At 47.0% G+C, this 21733-nt stretch overlaps 1 protein-coding gene across 1 annotated transcript in view; it reads right to left on the bottom strand.

The window, feature by feature from the left end:
• Window positions 1–7849: 7849 nt before the first annotated feature.
• LOC133264977 (AF4/FMR2 family member 1-like) overlaps window positions 7850–21733 on the bottom strand; it is a 31001-nt gene continuing 17117 nt past the window's right edge. Inside the window, exons 9-20 of the mRNA XM_061445174.1 lie at window positions 19576–19626; window positions 17399–17499; window positions 14569–14818; window positions 13376–13467; window positions 13021–13024; window positions 12809–12868; window positions 11884–12014; window positions 10660–10731; window positions 9947–10049; window positions 9819–9856; window positions 9028–9242; window positions 7850–7962 (exon numbers count right to left, since the gene is read on the bottom strand). Of these exons, the coding sequence (XP_061301158.1) occupies window positions 7850–7962; window positions 9028–9242; window positions 9819–9856; window positions 9947–10049; window positions 10660–10731; window positions 11884–12014; window positions 12809–12868; window positions 13021–13024; window positions 13376–13467; window positions 14569–14818; window positions 17399–17499; window positions 19576–19626 (1230 nt within the window). The remainder of the gene's footprint in view (window positions 7963–9027; window positions 9243–9818; window positions 9857–9946; window positions 10050–10659; window positions 10732–11883; window positions 12015–12808; window positions 12869–13020; window positions 13025–13375; window positions 13468–14568; window positions 14819–17398; window positions 17500–19575; window positions 19627–21733) is intronic.

The raw sequence follows: 21733 nt of genomic DNA, 5'->3' as shown, positions 1-21733 counted from the left end.
GTTGCGAATGCTCCATCCCTGGCGGTGTTGAGGGCCAGGTCGGACAGAGCCTTGGTGACACGATTTAGTGTGAGGTGTCCCTGCCCGTGGCAGGGGCTTTGGAAATAGATCATCTTAAGGTCCTTTCCAACCCTAACAATTCTGTGATTCTAAGGTATGATTGTGGCTGGGGACTCCAGATGACTCCCACCATTAAATGGGGCTTTCTATCTTGAATTAGGCTGAAACTGCTTCCAAAACTGTTCTCAGCACTGCTGCAGTGCAGAGTTGTGCAAACCCAAGTACTTTATTCCAGATGCTCCACCTGAATTGTTTGCTGGCTGCTGTTACCACATCTGTATTTGTTTTCTGAACCTTTGCATGTTCTCTCGACTGGAGCCGGCAGCAAATAAAGCGCTTCTAGCCAAGAGATGACACTTAGATCTGCAGTTCCTTCCTGGCTCTAGCAGCAAGGTTGGTGGTGTTGCTGCCACTTCGTGGCATTCCAGCGCAGCTCCTTGGATTCCAGACTGTTGCATTTCCGAGCTGTTCCAGCACAAGAAAAGCCACCAGGAAGCTGTGTGGTTCCTGCCATCTGACTTGCCTGGTGTGCAGGGGTTGTGGCGCTCCATCGCTCCAGGCCAAAAGCCCATGCCAATCCATACCTGCCCTCAGTTTGCCACCAGACCGGTGACTCGGGCTTCCAGTGAGTGCACACAACCTATGGTAGGTGGGGCAGCAGTGTCCTCACAGAGATCAGACACACGGGCACTGGGCTGCGCTGAAGAGAACGCACGTGTGCCTGCGGCTGCCTGCCTGGCTTCTGAATCACAGATTGGATTGGGTTGGGTTGGAAGGGACCTTCAAAGCCCATCCAGTCCAATCCCCCCGCAATGAGCAGCGACATCAGCTACATCAGGCTGCCCAGACAGACCCACATCCACCCTGGCCTTGAACGTCTCCGAGGACGGGGCGTGGACCACAGCATCCCATGGGCACAGTTCTGCCAGTCCCTGCCTTTGCCTTCTGTGACTTGGGCAGTTGGCTGGAGCTCCGGCGGGTGAAGACCGAAGCAAAAAACTGTCCCTGAGTACCTCAGTGTCCCTTCTCCATGCCCCAGGTAACTTGGTCTTTCATTTCCTTCTGCAAGGGGGCCACACTTTCCCTCGGCTTCCTTTTATCATTGACACACCTGTAGGAGTTTTTCTTGTTGCCCCTAACGTCCTTGGCCAGATTTGGTTCTGCCAGGGCTTTTACCTTTCCTAACCTGATCCCTGGCTGCTCTGACTTTTCCTCAGTATTCCTCCCAGGCTGCCTGTCCTGGGTGACAGCGGACAACATTGCCGTATCGTTACAGTACGGAACGCTGGACCCAAGGAAACATTAACCTCAGCGATACGGAGTAGGAGAGGAGAAAAACCAGTGGGAATCCCAGGAATCCCGTACCTTGACTGAACACGTCGCTTGTGTTTGACATGGGCTGTAACGTGCCCAAGTCCTCACTGCAGGAGCATAAAGGTTACAGAAAATGGTGGCCCAAGAGCACTGCTGATTTCAGGTAGTGATGGGTTACTAAAAGTGCCATTAGCATACAGAAAGCAGAGGCTGCCAGCAGGCTATTTTAGTGTTTGGAGAGCAGCACGGGGCTGAGAAACCGCAGTCAACTTGAATGCAGCTGCTTTGCCAAATGTAACATTTGGCTTTGAAAAGGATAAGCCAAGCCGAAGCGACAAAGCCAGACAGTTTATGGTACGTAACAAATCTCAAAAGAGATTAAACACAGTTGCAAAATGAGATTTAGTCAAGAAAGGCTCAATAAACAAACAAACAAAATCTGATTGCAAAGCAACCCCAACGTAGTTTTGGCTGCTTTAGCTGGGGATGGGGCCACTGCCTTGGGCACAGAGCTGAGTAGGGCCGTGGATGCTTGCTGCAGCCCCACGGCCTCCTGCTCCCCCTTTGCCCTCCCTGGCTTTGAGATGACCTCCCTGCTGGCACGTCACACCTCCTCCTCCTGCTGCGTCCCTCCTCTTCCGCTCCCCATCTCCACCCCACCTCCAAAATGAACCCTCCTCCCTTTAGCCCCAAGCAAGGATTGTAGGAAACAAACCTTTTGGGGTGCGAGGGGTAGGGAAATGATGGAACAGAGGATGCGAGTGACACAGGTGCAGCTGCACCCTGGCCAGCAGAGAGGGCAGCTTGTGTTCAACTCACCCTCGCTCCCCACCAGAACCACAGCAAGATCCACACATGTATGGCCACAACCACGAGCTGCCTTCCCATGCTCCTCTTCTTACCTTCCATGCATCTTGCAGCCGGCCTGGGGGAGACCTGCTGTCACACCACTTGAAACACTGGTTGATGGCAGTGAACTGAGTCCCAGTCCCACCTTGCCTGAGCAAAGGCACCACCAAGCTCCTCCTGTCTAAGCCTGTAACTAAAATTCCCACCAGATGCTCACATGGGGATGTTTCACATCTGGGTTATTTTACTAATGAGATACTTCTTTCCTTTACTCTTTCTTCAGTACCAGTTTTGCCACTGGGGCTTTACGTGTGCAGCAAAAAAAGCGAACTGAGCCCCCCAAAAGTGTACCTTTTCTCTACGTCTGTAACAGGAAAGTGTCTGGTGGGTATTACAACAGGCTTCAGAATCCTCTACAGTTTACAGACTACGTTAGAAAACCACATCCATGCTTAGCAGACGTCTTTGGCGCAGAGTCTGATGCAGAAAGGACCTGAATAATGCACGAACTGTATCACAATAGTGCATAGAGACATGCAGAAATCATGCTTCCAAGGCACAGTCACACTGCCCAACATAAAACCAAATAATGGGAAAAGCCCCAAACAAGAACTGTTAAGGCCGTTGCAAAATGCTCACCTCACGGCTGCCGGCGGCTGACTCAGGCACAGTCTTCTCTGAATCCATTTCAGGAGGAGAAGAGGCTGATGCCTTGAATCATGACCCTCCTGCCACTCTGAGCACCTAGATTTGCACACATTCTTGTTCCCAAAGGAAAGGGCAAGGGGTGACAAACAGGGGAGCAATTGAAACGGAGACTTCTTGTACATAAATTCATACTTAAACCTCATTCAGAAGGGAAACGCTAAGACCAGTCAGAGAGAAAAGGCAACCCGCAACTTCTCTACAAGAAGCACGAAGACGCTTGCAACAACTCATAACAAATGGGCTATTTCATTTATTGTTTATTTCCCCACATAAATGAATCGGCCATCTCAGAAACTCCATCACACACAGGGCAGAAAACATCATTTACAAGACGAACCTGTGTCCCCAAAATAAGTTTCAGGCGTATAGATTTAGAATGGGAACCAAGAGGGAAGGGAGAGGACAAAACAAAACCAAGGACATCGCAGTCAGACTTTGACCTTAATTTACAGAAGAGATCTCTGGGGGGTTTCAACTATTGAATAAATGGCATCTTAAAAATAGATCATTTGACAGTTTCAACACGTGCATTATTTCTCCTAAATAAATAGGGCATGGAAATGGTTTCGCTTTGCTACCACAGCTGCCTCCTTTCCTTACGGGACTTCACCATCACCCGTTTCCCTTGGATTCATGATTTTGTTCCTCAATGGCAAATGTTATTTCCTCCACTATTACGTGTTTTGGTTTTAGTCATTCCTTCATTCGCACTTGTTAAGACCTGATACAGGCCCAAGTGCAAATGATGAGCATCTTGCCTAACCCTTCACAGGCCTCTGAGCTGGCTCGAGGTGGAAACATGATGGCTTTTAAAAAATTAACTATTATTGAAACAGTCTCCTCCATGACCTGCAACAAAGCACAGCTTCCTATGTAGCTTGGTACAATCCTCAGATTGCTTTTGAAACGAAAGCCCCCAAATACCGCCCTGCACACCTGTGACATGAACTGCCCAGGATCCCATTTCCTCCAATTCCAGGGGAGTTTGCTTTGGGAGTGGGAGCAGTCCTTGCATGACCACTGCCACACAGTAGCAGAGCACATGTGCCCTTTCCCAGCTGTAAAGAGGCAAATGCCAGTACATCTGCCTTGCCCAGGCGTCTTCTTACCAACTCTGCTCACATAATGCACTTGCATGAGCTTTCCAGGGCAGCAGATGATTGCCATCTGGGCAGCAAAGTGCCTAAAGGGCCGGCAAGGACAGGACCTGGTGCACCCACAGCTTACAGCAGGGGTGGGCAAGTGGCTCTCCAATGGGAACACGGTCTGGCAGCAGGGAGTGAGAGGGGTGTATGCAAAATTAGAGTCCCGAGGGGACCTGCGTCCCTGCTTCACCTTATGCTTACCCATAACTAACACTCTGCCAAGGCTCTTGCAGACTCCCACAGTGGTTTTCAGATTCAATAAAGCTTCCTTCCTCTTCCTCAGCCGGTGAGCCTAAAAATTGCTAAGTTGCTTTGAAGACAAAGTCACAAGGCGGCATCGACCCACTAGTATGGAATCGAGCTCCAAAGTGCATGTCAAGCCTTCAGGCTGGCTGGCCATCCCCATGCTTCCCGAGAACAAAACACTTAAAGCTGAGCCCCTCTCTGTCGCTGGCTCACCCAGAGCAGCCCAGGGAGAAGGAGCGCAAGTGAAGTTTGATAGCTAAAAGAGCGAGGGGGGGACATGGACCTTCCTTCCACTGGTTAGGACAGCTTATCCCTGAAAGGCACTAAGGCTTTCAATAAAGTGAACATACAAGGACAGTCCCTTGAAGGTACAGGAGGTCCCGCACTGCCAGGGTAGGCGAAGGGACTCCAGGCTTCCCGGTGGCAGAGGCCATTTCTACAGGAACTACTTCTGGAAACGAACACCTTTTGCTCTCCGCTTTCGTGACCATCCAGACTACTAGCAGGTAATTTACACAATACTGCTGCACACACGCAGACCTGTTCCTCCATCCTGAAATCATGGGGAAAATGGAGCTCATCCTTTCCTGCAAGTACAGCTATTTTAGGACACCATTCTCTTCACCACTCCCACAGGTCTGTCCGAGACAGGGCAAGGGGTGCCAGAGGGGACCAGAGGGCTAAGGCACACTGTGAGATATGAGGAGGGCAGGATGCTGCTGCCACACAACAGGAAATCTTTGGGTAGAGAACGGTGTCCCCCTACTGAACACACAAGTGCCGCAGATGCTGCCCTCACAGTTACTGTCACCTGCAAAATCACATTTTCAAAACGCAGCCCCCAACAAGGAAAAAATTGCTTGCAAACAGCTCATTATTCCCTCGGGTGTCCCCTTGACAAATTCCTAAGTTGCTGGGCCCATCCTATAGTTTGGTTCAGAGAGAGCACATGAGTTACCTCCCACACGAAGGAGGTTCTACTTTGCTACCAAACCCTGCTTTTACATAGTCACTGACACCAACAACGGTTACAGGCAAATACCCAAACACAAAATTTGTCTTGTGTTCCACATTCAACCACTCAGCCCCTCCTTAGAGAGAAGCGATTCCTCCCCGTGTAAGCTCTCAGACCCAGAACAGCGTCCAAACAACCACAGTGACCCAGTACAAGCCGAGTACCCCCACTAGTCAAAACGGCAAAAAGCAACAGGACAAGGAGTCCTCAGTGTCAGTGATGTCCCTTCACCACAGCAGAGGCAGAGCTCTTTCCAACCACAGTTCGTCATTTTGCCACCCCAACTGTGTTTGGCTTACAAGGTTTAAGCCAAACAAGACCCTAAGTAACACAGTTCAAGTGCTAAGAGCATGTGTGCGTGGCCAGAAGGACCAAAGCAGCGATGACTGGAGTGAACTTGCAGCACTGAAGGCGGTGGCTTTCCCCCAGTTCTCAGGACAGCGGGTGGCTGACAAATGCCAAAGGGTGAGGTCGGACACAGGCAAGGCAGTAATTTTTGCGGCTTTTATTAGAACGTAACGCTGCCCGGCGCTGGTGAGGGTGTTACTTGCCAATGCAGAGGTAAAGACAACAAAGACTGCACCAGTGCTTGCAATAACACTTCTCTCAGATGTCTTCTGTTCAAACAGCTGTTGCAAACACTGGGATGTTGCATAATAACCTCAGGAGGAAGATGTCCTTCTTGAAGGCACTTCTTAATGTATAATTATTGTTCCGCTGGTTATTCATAGAAATGTTTGTAGACCATCAATACATTGAGCCATTCAGACACTTCATTGCGCTTCATTGTTTTAAAGGAAGGTGCCATCAACGCTGTGGCTTTCCTCCCCAGAACAGTTCAATGTTTTTCCAGTATACCCAGATCTATCCCACGATGATTCCTCTTCCTCTGCAGGCGCTTTGTAGCTGACAGTTCCACAGTTCAACACCTGAACAAGCTAAGAATTCAATAAAGAGAGGCTGAGACATTGAAAGTGCAAAGAACAAACAAAACCCCAAGGGCAGAAAACAAAAATAAAGAAATAATAATAATAGAAATAAGAATGATAGTAAGAAAAAGAAGTTCCAGGTACTTCAGAAGAAAAAGTTGTTCCACGTACCTACGACGTTCTTCCAGGTACCTACGACGCTGTTCCAGGTACCTAAAAAGTTCTTCCAGGTACCTAAGAAGTTCTTCCAGGTACCTAAGATGTTCTCCAAGGTATCTAAGAAGTTGTTGGAGGTACCTAAGAAGTTGTTCCTGGTACCTAAGAAGTTCTTTGAGGTACCTAAGAAGTTGTTCCACGTGCCTAAGAAGTTGTTCCTGGCAGTTAAGAAGTTGTTGGAGGTACCTAAGAAGTTGTTGGAGGTACCTAAGAAGTGGTTTCAGGCACCTAAGAAGAGGTTTCAGGTACCTAAGAAGAGGTTGCAGGCACCTAAGAAGTGGTTGCAGGCACCTAAGAAGTTGTTTCAGGCACCTAAGAAGTGGTTGCAGGCACCTAAGAAGTGGTTGCAGGCACCTAAGAAGGGCTGGGAGGTACCTAAGAAGTGGTTGCAGGCACCTAAGAAGTGGTTGCAGGCACCTAAGAAGTGGTTGCAGGCACCTAAGAAGTGGTTGCAGGCACCTAAGAAGAGGTTTCAGGTACCTAAGAAGTTGTTGCAGGTACCAAAGAAGTTGTTGCAGGTACCAAAGAAGTTGTTGCATGCACCTAAGAAGTGGTTGCAGGTACCTAAGAAATTGTTGCAGGTACCTAGGTACCTAAGAAGTTGGTCGAGGTACCCAAGAAGTTGGTCGAGGTACCTAAGAAGAAGAAGTTGTTCCAGCTACTTAAGAAGAAGAAGAACAACCAACTTAAGTAACTTGAGCACCAGTTAAGGCATGTTGTTTTCCAGTCTCAGCCAGTGTAAACCCTGTCTAACATAGCGGACTAGTCTGATCAAGCTGCTGGTCAGTGACAGCTCCTCCGATGCTGCGCCGAGTTCCCCAAAAAACTCTGGAAAAAAAAAGAGAGAAAACATTTGGTTGGTTTCACACAAGAGGCACGGAGGAACAACAGCAGCACACTGTCACTTGGGAAGTCCCGTTAAACACGTGGTTAATACAGACAGCTCAGCGGTATTAGAAGGCTGGGAAGTGTTAACAAGCACGCACGGCAGGGCATACGAGAGGAAAAGGCACTCGCGTGTGCATACACACTGAACCACCTCCCCCAGTGCCTGTAAAAGGACATTGAGACTCCACGGCAGGGGGGAGAAGTCTGGGTGTTCACACCCCAGTCCCTGCCACATGCTCCTCCAGATGTTGAACCGGCCAGATTTGACCGTCTTTCTGAAGGATGCCCAGAAGCACACACAGCTGTCAGAACAGCCCTTTCCTTTCATCCATCCTCAAACCCTGGAGCCATCACGATTTCTCAACTGAACAGGTTTAAACATTTCTAAGGCTTGACAGGCTATACAGCTCTAATTTGAGTTGCTTTTAGCTGGGCACTTGAGGCAGGGTTAAGGTAGTGCTCCTATCCTCCCACCAACTTCAGGCACCATGCTCCTTCTCCTGCACAGGTAGGAGACGGCTCTTGTAGCCTATCTGAGGCTGCTGGGAGGTGCCGTCAGGCCGCACACCCTGCACTGTACTGGCAATCTTCTCTGCAGGTGACAGCAAGTTATGGGAAATCAGCCCACCTGTTCCTTTCCGGTCACCTTTCTGAGACGTTCCTGTAGGACCTGCCTTCCAGTGACATGGGCTTTTCCCAGTCCCTTAGTCCCTCCAGTCTCAATCATGTTGCAGAGTACCTTTCGGCTCTCCTTTTTTACACACAAAGATTGGAGGCTGAAAACTTCTGCTCAGCTGTGTAAGGAACATTTCGGGAGTATTCTCTGAATTCCAGCCACTGCCTCGTTAGCGAATTTTTACAACCTTCCAGCAACTGAGCCAGGCACATTGGTCTTTTTGGGTTTTTCTGAGTTTGCCAACAGATTGTGACACTACACCCCTTCACCCACAGCAGCTCAGAAAGCTGTGGTTTATGGAAAATGACTGCAATGGCTGCAAATGCCACGTGGAATAGCAGGTTACACACTGAAGGCACCCAATCTAGGGCTTTTGAGCATTCACCGCTGCTTGTACCTGTCGCGGCACCACAGGACAGTACAATCTTTTTAACAACAAAACTGTAAAACACAAAAAGTAGCAGCAATGTCAGGAGATGCTACCGGCAAATACTGATCATGTGCCCCAGAAGAACTCCAGTTCAAGGGCAGCTCAGCCTCTCTGTTACAGGGTGATGCCAGCCCCACTGCTCTCAAGACAAAACTACCTGGAAGATTGACCAACAAAAGCACAGGGCTGCAGGCCAAAATGTTTCTAGTAAAAGTGAACCCACTCAGCAAACCTAAGCATCCCAAAGGGAAAAGTAAAGAGCAAAAAACTCCTTATGCCTCTTGTGTTACCAGGAAATGCGAGTTGGCTGGTTCCCTGCACTTGATACGCTCACCCCTTAGCTCTTAGACATTTGAGGATGCCGAGCCAACCTTTAAATGGCAACACTCATCAATATATCATCATCTGGCATCTCTGCCAACATGCCATAGCTGTCTGTATGTAATGCTTTGATCTTTAGGTATGGTGCGTGCTACACTGTTAGAATTTAGGCATGCACATATGTACAAACACAACACAAAAGACAGAAAAGCCAGAGGGCAAAAGCTTACCCTGATTCTTCAGGATCAGTGCATCAGCTCGCTCCCAATAATTAAGCGCAGAGAGAACATAGGAAGTGATGTTGACGTAGGAATAGGTGATGTCTGGGATATCGGAGGAGACGGCGGTTGAAGAGCACATACTGTTGCCACTGCAGTTGCCAGCTCCCCGCTGAGAAGTGGTAGGAGACGGCATTGGAAACGATGGAGAAGGCATGCCTGTGCTCCTGCAGGAGAAAGAAACACCATCATGAACATTTAACTTTCGCTGCCACATACACAGCAACACTGCTGCAGATACCTAGAAAGGACAACATGCTCTAGAACTCACAAATTAGAAAATGAGTTTCTTAATTGGTGACTGAGCTAAAGAGACAAATATTCAGGTATCACCTCAAAGTTATGCTGCCACAGGGTGAAGGCACGACCCTACCAGACAGTGGCCAGGAAGACAGGAAGGGTATCTCACTAAGTATCAAAGGATCTCTAACAGAACAAAGATGACAACAAGGGCTTTGAAACAGCCTAGTGATGATACCTTCTTTGCTCCTCTGACCACTTCTTTGGTTACCTGATACACGGTAACTCTGGACCTCGTAACAAAGAAAACCCCTTCCCAACAAGAAGAGGTGGGAAAGAGAGAGCAGAAACATACTCATGGCCCCTAACAATAGATTTCAGGTGGCAAGAAAGAGCCAATGGAAAGGCACTCTCACATGCAGCTTGCAACTCAAATACTCCAGCTGCTGTTTTCACTCACACCCTTATGGGCACATTACAACCCATGTATTTTCAAATCTTACCTTGCAACAGACGGAGAAGGTGCTTTTGTGGGAAATCTCTGCAGCAAGAAAAGAACTCTTGTTAGATTTGGGCTGCTCAGCTGCCATCAGTAACTAGCGCAGCCATGCATCTGGCAGCTCAGTTACGCGTGCCCTACCTTGAAGTGGTCGTTCAGAATGCTGGAATACTTTGCTGCAGTCTCTTTTTTGCCACGGAACAGGGCCATGTTCAGAAGGGACAGGCAGCGCATGCTGTCAACAGAAACACACCCAAGCTTGGTCAATATTCACGCTTGCTGCTGCCTGCTCAGCAGTCACCAGCCTTGTGGGACGCAGGCAGGCATGCCTCAGCTCTGCTGCAAAGTCCAGAAAGCTCGGGATTTCTCCTCCTTCTGCCTATCTTTAAAAAAGTCACTGTGAAATAATCACAAGGGGAAAGAAACCAAACGAGGGCGGGGTCTGGTCTTTCATATAAACAGGAGCCCAGCCTCTTACAGGTGCCACAGGCTGAGTAAGCCCCCCTGCAGCCACGTGCCTCAGCTACGTTCAAGCTACAGCTTCAGTTAGGTGGCTCCAACATGAGCAGCCAAATTGCATTCTTTCACCTTAGGTGAAAGCCCTTAGGTGCTCTCGAGTTACCAGAATATCAGATTTTAGAGCCTGTGCCTTCCACGTGTGGTCCCTTGTGATATGTTGGCTCACACTAGAGGTGTTCCAGTTCAGTCTGGATTTTCAAGTGTGAGGATTTCTTCCTTGCAGAACCCTGATTCCCATTTCACTCATTCCTTTCCCCCTGAAAGTAATGAGTCGTTCACTCGATCAAGTCTAAAAAGTACGAAGGCACAGAAAAAGAGTTACGCACCATAACACGGTAAAGATTTCTTCCTGTGAAGGTGCTGAGGGGCTCATACAGTATTTTAGCATCATGATGAATCTAAGGAAACAAAAGAAGGAGAACCTTGTCAGCCGTCAGTGATCTGATGGCCCGCTCTTTATAGGAGAAAACAGTGCATGCCATTATCTCAAAGGCTGGTCCAAAAGTCAGGGAACATGCCCTGAGGTCTTAGTCCTGGCACCAAGTGCTTTTATGACCTTGAGCAGAGGACTGTCTCAAAACGCCTTGTTTTCCATGCCACAGGAACAGATAACGGCCTCTTATGTGACTCACTCTCCTCTTACACGATTAACAGGCAGCACCCCTTCAAGTAGATGTTCCCCATGGGCCACCTAATGGCCTGGGGCAGACATCTCAGAGGAAATGCGTCGCTTGGTAAAACACAGCCAAGCAACTCTGCTTTCTGAAAGCAAAGCAAAGCAACAGCAGCAGCTGGGAAATACAGTCCTTCAAGAGGAGAAAGCAAATAATTCCTTTTAAAAGTTTGCAGGCTATGACAGAAAAACCTGACAGCTGTTTCAGCTGTGAGGCAAGGCATCAAATCAACTCTCAAACACACTCATACATCCCCTCATTTCAATAGGAATAAACTGATACCTGTCTCCCTCCTATCCAATACATGGTTCCTCAGGTTGTGCTGCCTGTACATGTCACACGGCCCGTGTATGTCATACTACCTGCATATATCTACTATGGCTCTGAAACTAAATGGGGAAGGTTGCTAAAAGAAGCCCCAATAAAGCGTACTGGTAGAAAAACACATGGCAGAAACCAGTAAAGTCTGCCTTCAATCAAGTTGCAAGACCTCTGGGGCACTGACTGCTCTTCCACATGCTGTATTGCTGCTTTGCTTTTTAAAACTGAAATGCTACTGAGCTCGCATGCAAAAGCAACTTCAGGTCTGGATAAAGGAAAAATCCCTTCATGTCCTTTCTTGTCAGAACCGGTGTTCTCTGGTGTACCTCAGCTGCAAGGCTCAAATGCTCAAGAGGACATGGCGCCTACGTCTTCCGATAAGCAATGCTGAACCATTTCAAAGGATTTGTCTCTGGTGCCTTTGCATGGCCTGTCTCGTGCTTGTACAGCAACCTGAACTCTGCTCCATGGTGGGAACCCACAGCTGCCACAGGTGCAAACAAGCAATGCAACTAACCCTTCCCCTCCAAACATGCTGCTTTGAAAACTGCTTACTTGATGAAATCTGTGGTGTCCTGGAATATTTTGTAGGCGAAATTCTGTGCATTCGCTTCCAAGGCAATTCCGTACTCGATGAAGAAAAGGGCAGATTCTAGGTACTGAAAGGCCTTCGCAATCTTGTCAGTCTATTGGGAAGAATATTCTCATTTTTAGATTACGACAAAAATGGCTTAGTGTACCCAAATGTCTCAAGTGTACCCACATTCCCTTTTTCTCCCTAGTAAGTCAGGAGTTGAAGGAAGAAAAAGATGCGGGCCAGGCCTCCAGGTGACAGTTAATGTGGTCTGGGTGTGCTCTGGCTGTTTGTAGCTCTTCCTCTTGACCAATGGTTTCCCCAAGTATTTATTATCTGTACAGTTTTTGGATATTACTGTCTGGTCTTGGAGGCCTGCCTCATGAAAGGCAGGTTCCCTCACTTCATTTTCACAGGTAAATGGCAAGTAGCATATGTAACTTATCTGACTGAGGCCTAACTAGCAAAAAACTACACTACTTCATGTACACTGCTAAACTGCACATAAAGAAGAGAGCTGCTTACATCTGCAAAGGGCACTTCCAAGTCTTGTCCACCAGCAACACAATTACTGTCAGGATCGTGACATTTCAGGGTAAACTGTCCTATAACTGTTCTGACAAGGGCTTTGTCATAGCTCTGCAAAGCAAAGTGGCCTGCTAACCTCAGACAACATCTGCTCTAAATCCTGTTCTTGAGGCATGTTCTCTAGATGTGTTTATAACAAAGGGAAATGTCTGAACATTTTGGGAAACAAAGACAGCATCCCCACATATGACTTGAACAGACTCCAAGTTTGGAGTATGGGAAGTCATTTTAACTGGTGAATCCTTATGCACATGAACACAAATACTGGCTCCCAATGCATGAGCTGCTTTACATTTCTAGCACAGAGCCAAAACTTACCATTGCATCAGCTTTGTGTTTCAGCCTCCTGGCCTCTTCTGCGTAGTATTCTGCTGGATACTTCAGATGTCTGAATTTGGGACACAGAGAGGAAAAACAGAAAACAGGGAAAAGGCAGTGGGATAAACTATTCACCATGCAAATGGCACACAACCAGTCGTGCACTAACAAAACGAGCAAGTAAAGAGTCATGCCCTCTCAGAAAAAGTTACCTGCCTGCCCAGCACCTTGTCACAGAGTAGTTTACCACTTGCCAAGAAGGAGGCAAATCAAAACCTATCATTTGTAGGCAGGCACAAGAGGTACCTCCTCTCAGAGTGAAAAAGTAACTAATTTCTAGAGTAGTGCTTCTAGTCCAAGAAATGCTGTAATTAGACCTTTGCTTTGGGGTAGGTGGGGTAAGTCCCAGACATGAGAAGACAGTACAGGGCAAGTCACCGACACCTCTCCTTCTCTCTTTCCTCCCCAGAGAAATGCCTATTAAGGCAGAAGCCAGGGTAGCTGCAGGGCCAGGCTGGCCTGGTGGCTTTACAAAGTACAGATGACGGGTGTAAGACAAAACCTTACCTTTCAAACTTGAGTTGAGGTCTCTTTGGCTGGGAGGTACCATTTGGCAAAGAAGGCACTGGGAAAAGTTTTGTGACGTGTCCGGCAGATCCCTGACAAATCACAGAATACAGATAAATCTGCTTAGAGAGATGTCGAAAACGATTCCAAAGCTTGCCTTTCCTGAATTTCAATAGGAAATATTTTTTTGTCCCAGGCATAGTCTATCTCCCAGGCTCTACCTGTCTTCTAACCTACTTCCCCAGCACCTCCTCCAATAATGGAAATGAAAACCTGGCTTCTTACCTGACTGCTAGTAGAAAGGCTTAATACCATTCACATCATTAATACTTTTCCCAAGCATGGGGAAATTAAGTAGCAGCTTTCCTTGCACAATGGCTAAGATAGCAGTAAGGCTGCAAGCAGCACATTTTTCAGGAAACCTTTCACTAACCAAGGCAGCAAGAGGTAATATCCATTCACACTTATTTCCAGCTTAACCACAAAATCGTTGATTCTCCATTACCAACTACATTATAAGGAAAAAGCAAGCAGTTAGAAGCCAGCTGAGAGAGCGAGCACAGTCGGGCTTGACTCACACAACATACTAGAGCACACCCACCCAGTCACTAGTAAATAGGAAGACAACTGAATTTTACAACCCAAAAATACAAAGATCCAGCTGCAAGGATCACTAACAATTTCATAAGCAAACTGTGAGGATGGTGAGGCACTGAAACAGGTTGCCCAAAGAAGTGGTAAATGCTCCATCCCATCCCAAACCATTCTATGATACTATGAAAACCTTACACGCGGGTTGTATGTTTCTTATTTTTAAGCAGCCCACTTTTCCCTTTTGTAAACACCCTTATTTTACACCAGTATTGTACTTGCAGTTGCCTACAGTCAGAAACAGTTACTGCCATCAACACGATGCCTTTGGTTTTTACACGGGCACCTCTTCTCACTAAGCTTCACTAAATGAGATGCAAACAAACGATGGCAAGTCAGCAGAGAAGTTACAGTGTAGGCTTCTGGGCTAGTGACGTACGGTTACAGATAGCCGTGAAAGGGGCAAAATGCCTCAGAGAGCTTTCTCTGGTGGCTGGTTTATCTTCTTTCCTTTTCTATATCCTCAGAGCATGTTTCTAAAGAGAATCACGCAGCACCCACGGGTTGCAGGGAACTTCCTGTTAGTTATAACAGATACCTACCTTGATATCCTTTGATAGTTCAGCTTCATTACTCTGCACTTTGCGGTGCTTGCAGATCAAAGGATCCTTGTTGTTGCTCTCGGTCTTGGTTGTGTTGTCGATGGCAGACAGCTCGTCGTTCTGGCTTCTGCGTCTCTTCTGGGCCACCTTTGTTGACTTTGGTGCAGGAGGTATAGGACACAGTGGTGGCAGTGGTGGAGGTTGAAAATCTTTCTTCCAGTATTCATATGAAGCCTTGGAGTTTGATGCTCTGGAGACGGGAAGAGCATTCAGCAATTGGGATGAATACGGTGCATCAATAATGTAGTGAATTTTTACAAAATTCGTTGCATCATGTACCGATGATGCTGAAATCTCTCTGGAAGTGAAGATGACATTAAGAATCCAACAAAGGCAAAATGAAATTTCAGTGTGCATTAGATACCACATCTTCAGCTGCTAACAACAGACAAGCGAGTTGCTTTTCAAGTAGAATTAAGCCCCAGGACTTGTCCTTGGAATACAAATTTATAACCAGGATAGCAGGATATTGCAAAAAAGGCATCCCTCCAACACAGCCGCTTTTTACTTAAAGACAGAGACAGTCAGTTCTCTGGGAGAAATCAGCCAACAGGGCAAATAAACTGCAGCACTGCCTCTCTTGCCCCATTACGGTAGGAGGTGTCTTCTATGGTTACAGATACTCACCCTGACACTTGATCCTGTACACACTTGGACAGAATTAAACCGAACTGTTCCTTTAAGACTTGCCTGCTCAACTAGACAACACTCACAAGACTGAGAGGGTTCAAGTCAGAGATTTAAAATGTTGCACTTTTTGAATGGCAGGGACTATCACATTTAAGAATATGGTGGCATAGCAGATTTCTGATCATCTGAAGTTAGCAATACAAGGGAACTCCGGCAGCTCGAAGCAACACCAAATAACTCTAAACCTTGTTTCACAACTCCTCCTTTCCATCACTTTGATTCAGCTTCTCAAAGTTTACACAAAAATACTCAGCAGTGCATTCCACCTCAGGGACTGCAACATCACAAGGAGGAAATTAAGCTAAACCCAGAGAAAAGACTGAACTGTAACGTTGCGCATCTGGCTTCGTTCTGCTGTGCATGAGACAGTCCTCTCCCCTGCTCCACAACCCACTTTTCCCATGGCACAGTCCCTACCCACTGCACTCGTGCTCCCTAACTTCACTGCCTTGTTACAGCTCCAGAGAGGATTATAGCACAGCAGCACCCTCTGACCTGATCCAGTGCCCTCTCTCCTCCAAAATACATATTCTCCTTTCACTCCCAAAGCCGGAACATGGGGTTTGCCTTCACTGAGAAAAAGGGAGGAATGAACCCCAGTGTCAAAGCCCCTCCGTTATTACACCAGCTGAAATACCACCCAACTAAACGTTAGCCCAGCGTTTCAGCGCTTTAAGAGTACGTCTCTATTTTCTTGGCAGAAAAGCAGATTATTCGTATTTTCAGGCCACAAACCTCAACGCTATACCAATCCAAGGCAATGCCTCAAATTCAAGCCACAAGCAAGAATTTAATGCAGTAGCCCATGACTGATGCGCAAGCCTCCCATTTGAAGACATGCGCCTGGAAGCATTTGCTCTAGCAAAGATCTAGCCAAAATGCTGGTAGCACAAATTACGCAAATTATATAGGGGAAATCTCAGCACATCCATTAGAAGCACTGCAAACGCTATGCTGGAATAAAGGAGAAATTCCCGGCCATAAAGGCCCCCTGAAATTCCAGACAGAGTCATGATTCAAAACACACGCTTGTCTGCCCATTAAGTCACAGATACAAAAAGACAAAACCAACAAGATGATTTTAGTGGAGAAGGGAAATGCTCGCCACCTGCCTAGAAAGCATTTTAAGGCTACTTCTGTTTCTCATGAAAGCAGAAATAATGAACTCTCTGAGAGTTCAAACATCACAGAATAGAATCGTAGTTTGGTTTGGAAGGGACCTTTAACACTTGTCTAGTTCAACTCCTCTGCAATGAGCAGGGGCATCTTCAGCTAGACAGCAAGTTCTCTTGCCATCCCCTGAAACACCTCAACTACCATGCAGAACAAGCAGACGCCACTCCCCATAGAACAGCTAACACCCCCCAGACCATCTAGAGCAATCACCTGCTGACAGATTGCCTCCACGGAGGTTTGGAGAAGGGGAATGACTCCTGCATCCCAGCAGGCAGGCAGTCTACCGCACTGTATGGAACTCAACCAACAAATCTGGTTGGCACAAATGTGTTTCCTGCATCTGGTCCAAAAGGCAGCAGCGCAAATAGTTGCCTACCAGCTTAAAAGGACAAGCAATATGGGCACAACTGGCAATTACATTTCCTGCAGCGTAAAGAGATATCCCGAGCTATGCGCAATACATGGAACAGAGCAGACGGCAACGGAAGCTGCAGGATGGGAAGCGTTTAAAATCATGTCCATCTCGACGGTTAGAAATCTGGACAAATGCCACAACATTCAACGCTTGTGCAGCAGCGAACAGCAAGAATGGGAGGACGATCGGCCACTGCAACATCAGCTTATTCTTGAATGGTTAGAACCATAATCCTCAGCATTAAGAAGGGATCGGAAACAGGTGACACCCAAGTATCACTTCACACCTGCAACAAATAATAAGGTGAATAAATTCCATTCCCACAGCCACCTGGTGGGTTCCAGGAGTTAAAGACAAATCTTCAGCAGATGAAGCCTCAGGAGGCACATTACGTTATAAGCAAATGTGTGAGGACAGAAGATACAGTTCCTTGTTTAAGACACACTCACTTTCGTGCATCTTTCTGCCATTCCACCACCGTATACTCACTTCAGTTTCTTGGAGTCTTTCTTAGGTGAAGAGTTCAGTGATTTTTTTTCTTTCTCTGATTTCAGTTTCTTCCTATTCGTCTCTTCGTCCACCGCTTTCCTCTAACAGGAAGAAAGAAAACCAAATCACTCAGGTTTTTAAAGTTCACGTAAAGTATAAACCAATGCAGCTAAGTTTGATCAATTCTTGTTAGAAGTATTGAAAAGATAGTGGAACCAACAAAGTGGAAACCCAGACCACAGCAGATACAGATTTCAGGTTCACTGAGCAGTATCCTAAGATGACATTTTATCTCCTTCTGCTTGGATATTTTGTAGTGGCAGAGATGGAACTGCTCAACCTCTTGCGGCTAATAGTAATCAAAATTAAGGCACTTCCATTGCTCAAAATAAGCATTGCATCTGTTCTGGCTGGGCTTTTTTTCTTCTACTTGGTATGAATTATACAGAAATGTATTCAGATTCCTCCTGATGTAGTCATGAACTGCAGACAGTTGGGGGTTTTGATAAGTCTTATCAAAGGGAAGGAAAACGCTGCATTCAGATGTGCAGGGGTTCTTGGGTTTATTAACAAAACTATGATCTAGATGAAATTTTAAGAGTCAGTTAAAATTGCTGCCACTGTCTTCCAACAGGAACCATTAAGGTAGAGAGGTAATAAATACTACTTTTCAATTACACTCCCTGGATGGAAAAGTACAAGATATCAAAAATCATCAGCTCACATGAATGAAAATCTTCAGAATACTTTGCTACAAGCCAAGAAAATGTAAAAGAACCTGCACTTATCAGTCAGCGTTATCCACTGGCTGTCAATAGCCAATAGCATGCTAGGACTTTGTGTCCCTCCCAAGAGTACATCCAGGTTTATGTCACTATCACAGAGCTCAGTGGGCTGCGTGCAGCACCGAGTCTACCTTTGGCAGCGTGCTCAGGGCAAGGCTCCAGATCATGACCTTCAACTGTCTCTCAGGTTGAGCTCCACACTGCTGCAAAAGATGTCTGACAGCTGTACTGACCTAGCTGGCTGTGATGAGCCTCCAAGGACAGATGCATGCTTACATAATACAGACAGTGAGGCTCTGAGGGGGGGGGTCCTGAAGTCAGACGCTCAGACTGCCAGGCAGGACATGTCTAAGATCAAACAGCTCCTGCCTTGGGTCTTCTGAGGCAGCAGGAGAAGTGACAGATTTACTGCCTCTTCACCTTTCCCCCACTGCTCTGCACAAGGGGGACTGCTGGGGTCTCTCAAATTTCTTCACGATTTCCCCACCCTCCTGAATTCTCCCCTACAACTATGGGAAGTTCAGAAAATGCCAAGACTAAACTAAACCCACATGGGAACCAGGCTTATTCACCTACACATGCTAAGCTACCCGCTTGGTGCGGACCACCAAAAAGGTATACAGGCACAGAAATATCCATAGCGAATACCCATCCACCATAAGGCTTGCAGCCAACTTTCTCTGTGCCTGCCTGGAAGCTTATTCACAGTCCCCTTTGGGAGATAGATAGCTTTCCAAAAACCACTTGTGAGCAATTACTATCTTTGCTAAATAAAGGGCTGCCTTTAATTCAAAGGAAAGCAACTATTACAGCAGAAGGACTCTGCAAGGATGTGTCTGGAAAGCCCCTTACTGGACATACGTGTCTTTTCACGTATGTCTGTTCACTGCTAGAACCACGACAGCTCCAGGGAAAGCCAAAGAAACCTTCTATGTATTTATCCAAGCACTGAGATCCAAAGCAGGGTTTAGGGATGGTTGTTACTGTCAGTGAACCTGCTTCAGTTAAAAGCCTGCATTTATGGAAAAGCAAAAGGCACGAAGCTTCTACCATCGCCCCTAAGGAATAACACAGTTCAAGCCTGCAGAATTCCTTTCTCTTTGTGTAAGCAAGCAATCACAACTGTTTCAGACTACTCCACACAGGAAAAGGCTATGCTACTCAGACTGAGCTTACTTGGCTAATGGCAGCAGAAGGGGCACCCACGGACAAAACTGAAAAGCACAAACTGGGATGGCTGGGTTAGTTCTTCGGGGCACCCCCCCAAACTGCAGACAAGGTGCTCTCCCACAACAGACATTAAACGGGTAGCACAAATGACTGCACACTCTAGCAGGCATTTCAGATACTGTGCTGCTTTTAAATGGGTTGCAGGGAGAAGGGTGGGCTTACCTTGGTTAGGCAGTTGCCAGGCTGCCACTTACTGGAAGTTGGTGGGTCAGGCTGCAGGCAAAAAGAGAAAGGAGAGATGAAAGACTGAGGGCTTCATGAGCTATTTTCCTTCTAGCACAGCTTACTAGAACCCAGGAAAATTTCCTCTTTCAACTGTTTGAAAGAGCTTGAGAGACCATGAGACCGTGGGGATGCTCTAGCATGTGCACATCGACATCTGCTTCAGAAACACAGACCCCATTTCTCCACAGGATCAGTCAAACGTCTTGCACAGCACTCCTGGATCACTGCTAGCCCTGCCTGTCACTCACTAAGACACCAGTCTACATGAAAGCTTCATCTTTGTTTGCCACTAACCAACCCTGCTGCAAACTGAGACAACATCTATAAAGAGCGTCAACTGTAAAAACAGATTAGGTGCTGTCCTCGCAACGCTTGCGCAAAACTTCCTGCACGCAGCACTGCTTTCAAAGCGACAAGAACCTGTGCCAGCTGTCACACCTCTCTGCAGTCTGACAGGTCGGCTGTCAGGCTCCTGTGGTTTAACCATGAGAAAACCATTTACCAGAATTGTATAGCACATCAAGTCTGGCCTCTTCCCACTCCTCTGCCTACACAGCCCAACACACGCTTCCCTCCGCATCAAGCAAGGCATAAGCAATGACCGAGGTCTGAAGGCCTCTGGAGTCAGTCAGATAACAGAATGGGATTGCTACAAGCCCTGCCTAATCTAATAGCAGTCTGACATATTACAGTAAAGCCAACTAACCCTAAACCAGACAACAGAAGCTGCAAATCAGACACAATTCTCTGGGACCCATGCTGAAACTACCATGTGTGGGTCAGCATCACTCAAATGTGTAGCTCATTGTCTGGACACCAGAGCACAGCTATGCTCTTGCCCACATCAGTTCTCCTCAGTCACAACTCTGCTTCCAAGAGGAACCACAGTTCTTCTCCAAAAAGACAGCCTCTACTACATGAAAGGTTTACCGAGACTCCTGGGTCCCTTCCGCTGTGATTTTCTTCTCTATCCACATTCAACTCGCTGTAGAACACGTCGATAAACAAGACATGTCCTCAACTTTCTTTGAGTGAAACTACCTAGAAAACCGGTTTAAAACCCAGTTTGTTTCCCCATGGGTTTAGGGGTTTTCATTAGGTTTTCCAAACACTAGACTTCTGTTTAAGAAGAAGAAGGAACTATGGCCTGTAGGTCAAAGTCTGTGCTTTTGCATGGGAAGAACTAACTATAAACAAACAGGCCGTGTGCACTAACTTGCTCCTCGAGCATCATGGATGAACAGTTTGCTGTATAAAACAAGGATAAACCATCAGTGGCAAATAGCTGATCATTGGCAAACAGTGGCAAATAACTTCACTGGAGCAAGAAGGGTCTTTCAATGGAGGGTTCTCAGGACAAAGCAGGCAGCATTTGGTAAAAGAAGAGAAGCACATAACATCTGCTTCCTTCCAAAGACACCCACGTTGCAAAGGGCAAAGTCTGTAACTGAACTGCTGGATGGTAAAGCACGTAGATGCAAGATGAGAAAGATACTCCTTTTCAAAGTCTGTTTTCTGCACATAAAATTTTCCCCGTTGAGGTGCTTCTCAGGTAAAAGACAGGAAAGCTAGGGCTGGCGGAGGGGGAAGAAATAAATTATAGGGTTTCTGGGGTTTGTGAGAGCACCTCAAAACTGTCAGCAGACTGCTTACATCAGCTGTGGTCCATAGGATATAGGCATGCGCTTCCCTTCCCACTGGCCTGAGAATGTTTTGCAAGCTGGAGGAACTGTCTGAAACCATGGGACACGAGCACTTCCGCAGCAGACTTTTAGAAAATGCATGCTCTCAGTAATGAAACCTTAAGGCACCACATTCTGTTTGTCTGCATTTCCCAATAAAAGCCTCAGAATTGCCAGTGCAGCACTATCTGAGCCAAATCCAACAGAAGCAAGTCTAAGCACATTCCAGCCCTTCCTGCAGGTCTGATCACTTCAGCTGCAATCTGGGAGAAGCTCAATCTGTCACTTGTGCACAGGAGCTGCACTGAGAGAGGGGCTCCTCTTAACCTATCAGGAAAGTGGTCTTATCCTGAAGCAGTCCATAGCTTTAGCACCCAGAAAAGCCCCGTGAGCAGAGGTGGGTCCCAGACACC

The sequence above is a fragment of the Pezoporus flaviventris genome, unplaced genomic scaffold (genome assembly GCF_033815535.1).
Source record: "Pezoporus flaviventris isolate CSIRO_AGI_PZ_B2104156 unplaced genomic scaffold, CSIRO_AGI_Pfla_v1 ptg000002l, whole genome shotgun sequence".
In the NCBI taxonomy this organism is placed as follows: Eukaryota; Metazoa; Chordata; class Aves; order Psittaciformes; family Psittacidae; genus Pezoporus; species Pezoporus flaviventris.
The sequence above is the reverse complement of the archived record's forward strand: the minus strand, read 5'-3'. Positions and strand labels throughout refer to the sequence as shown.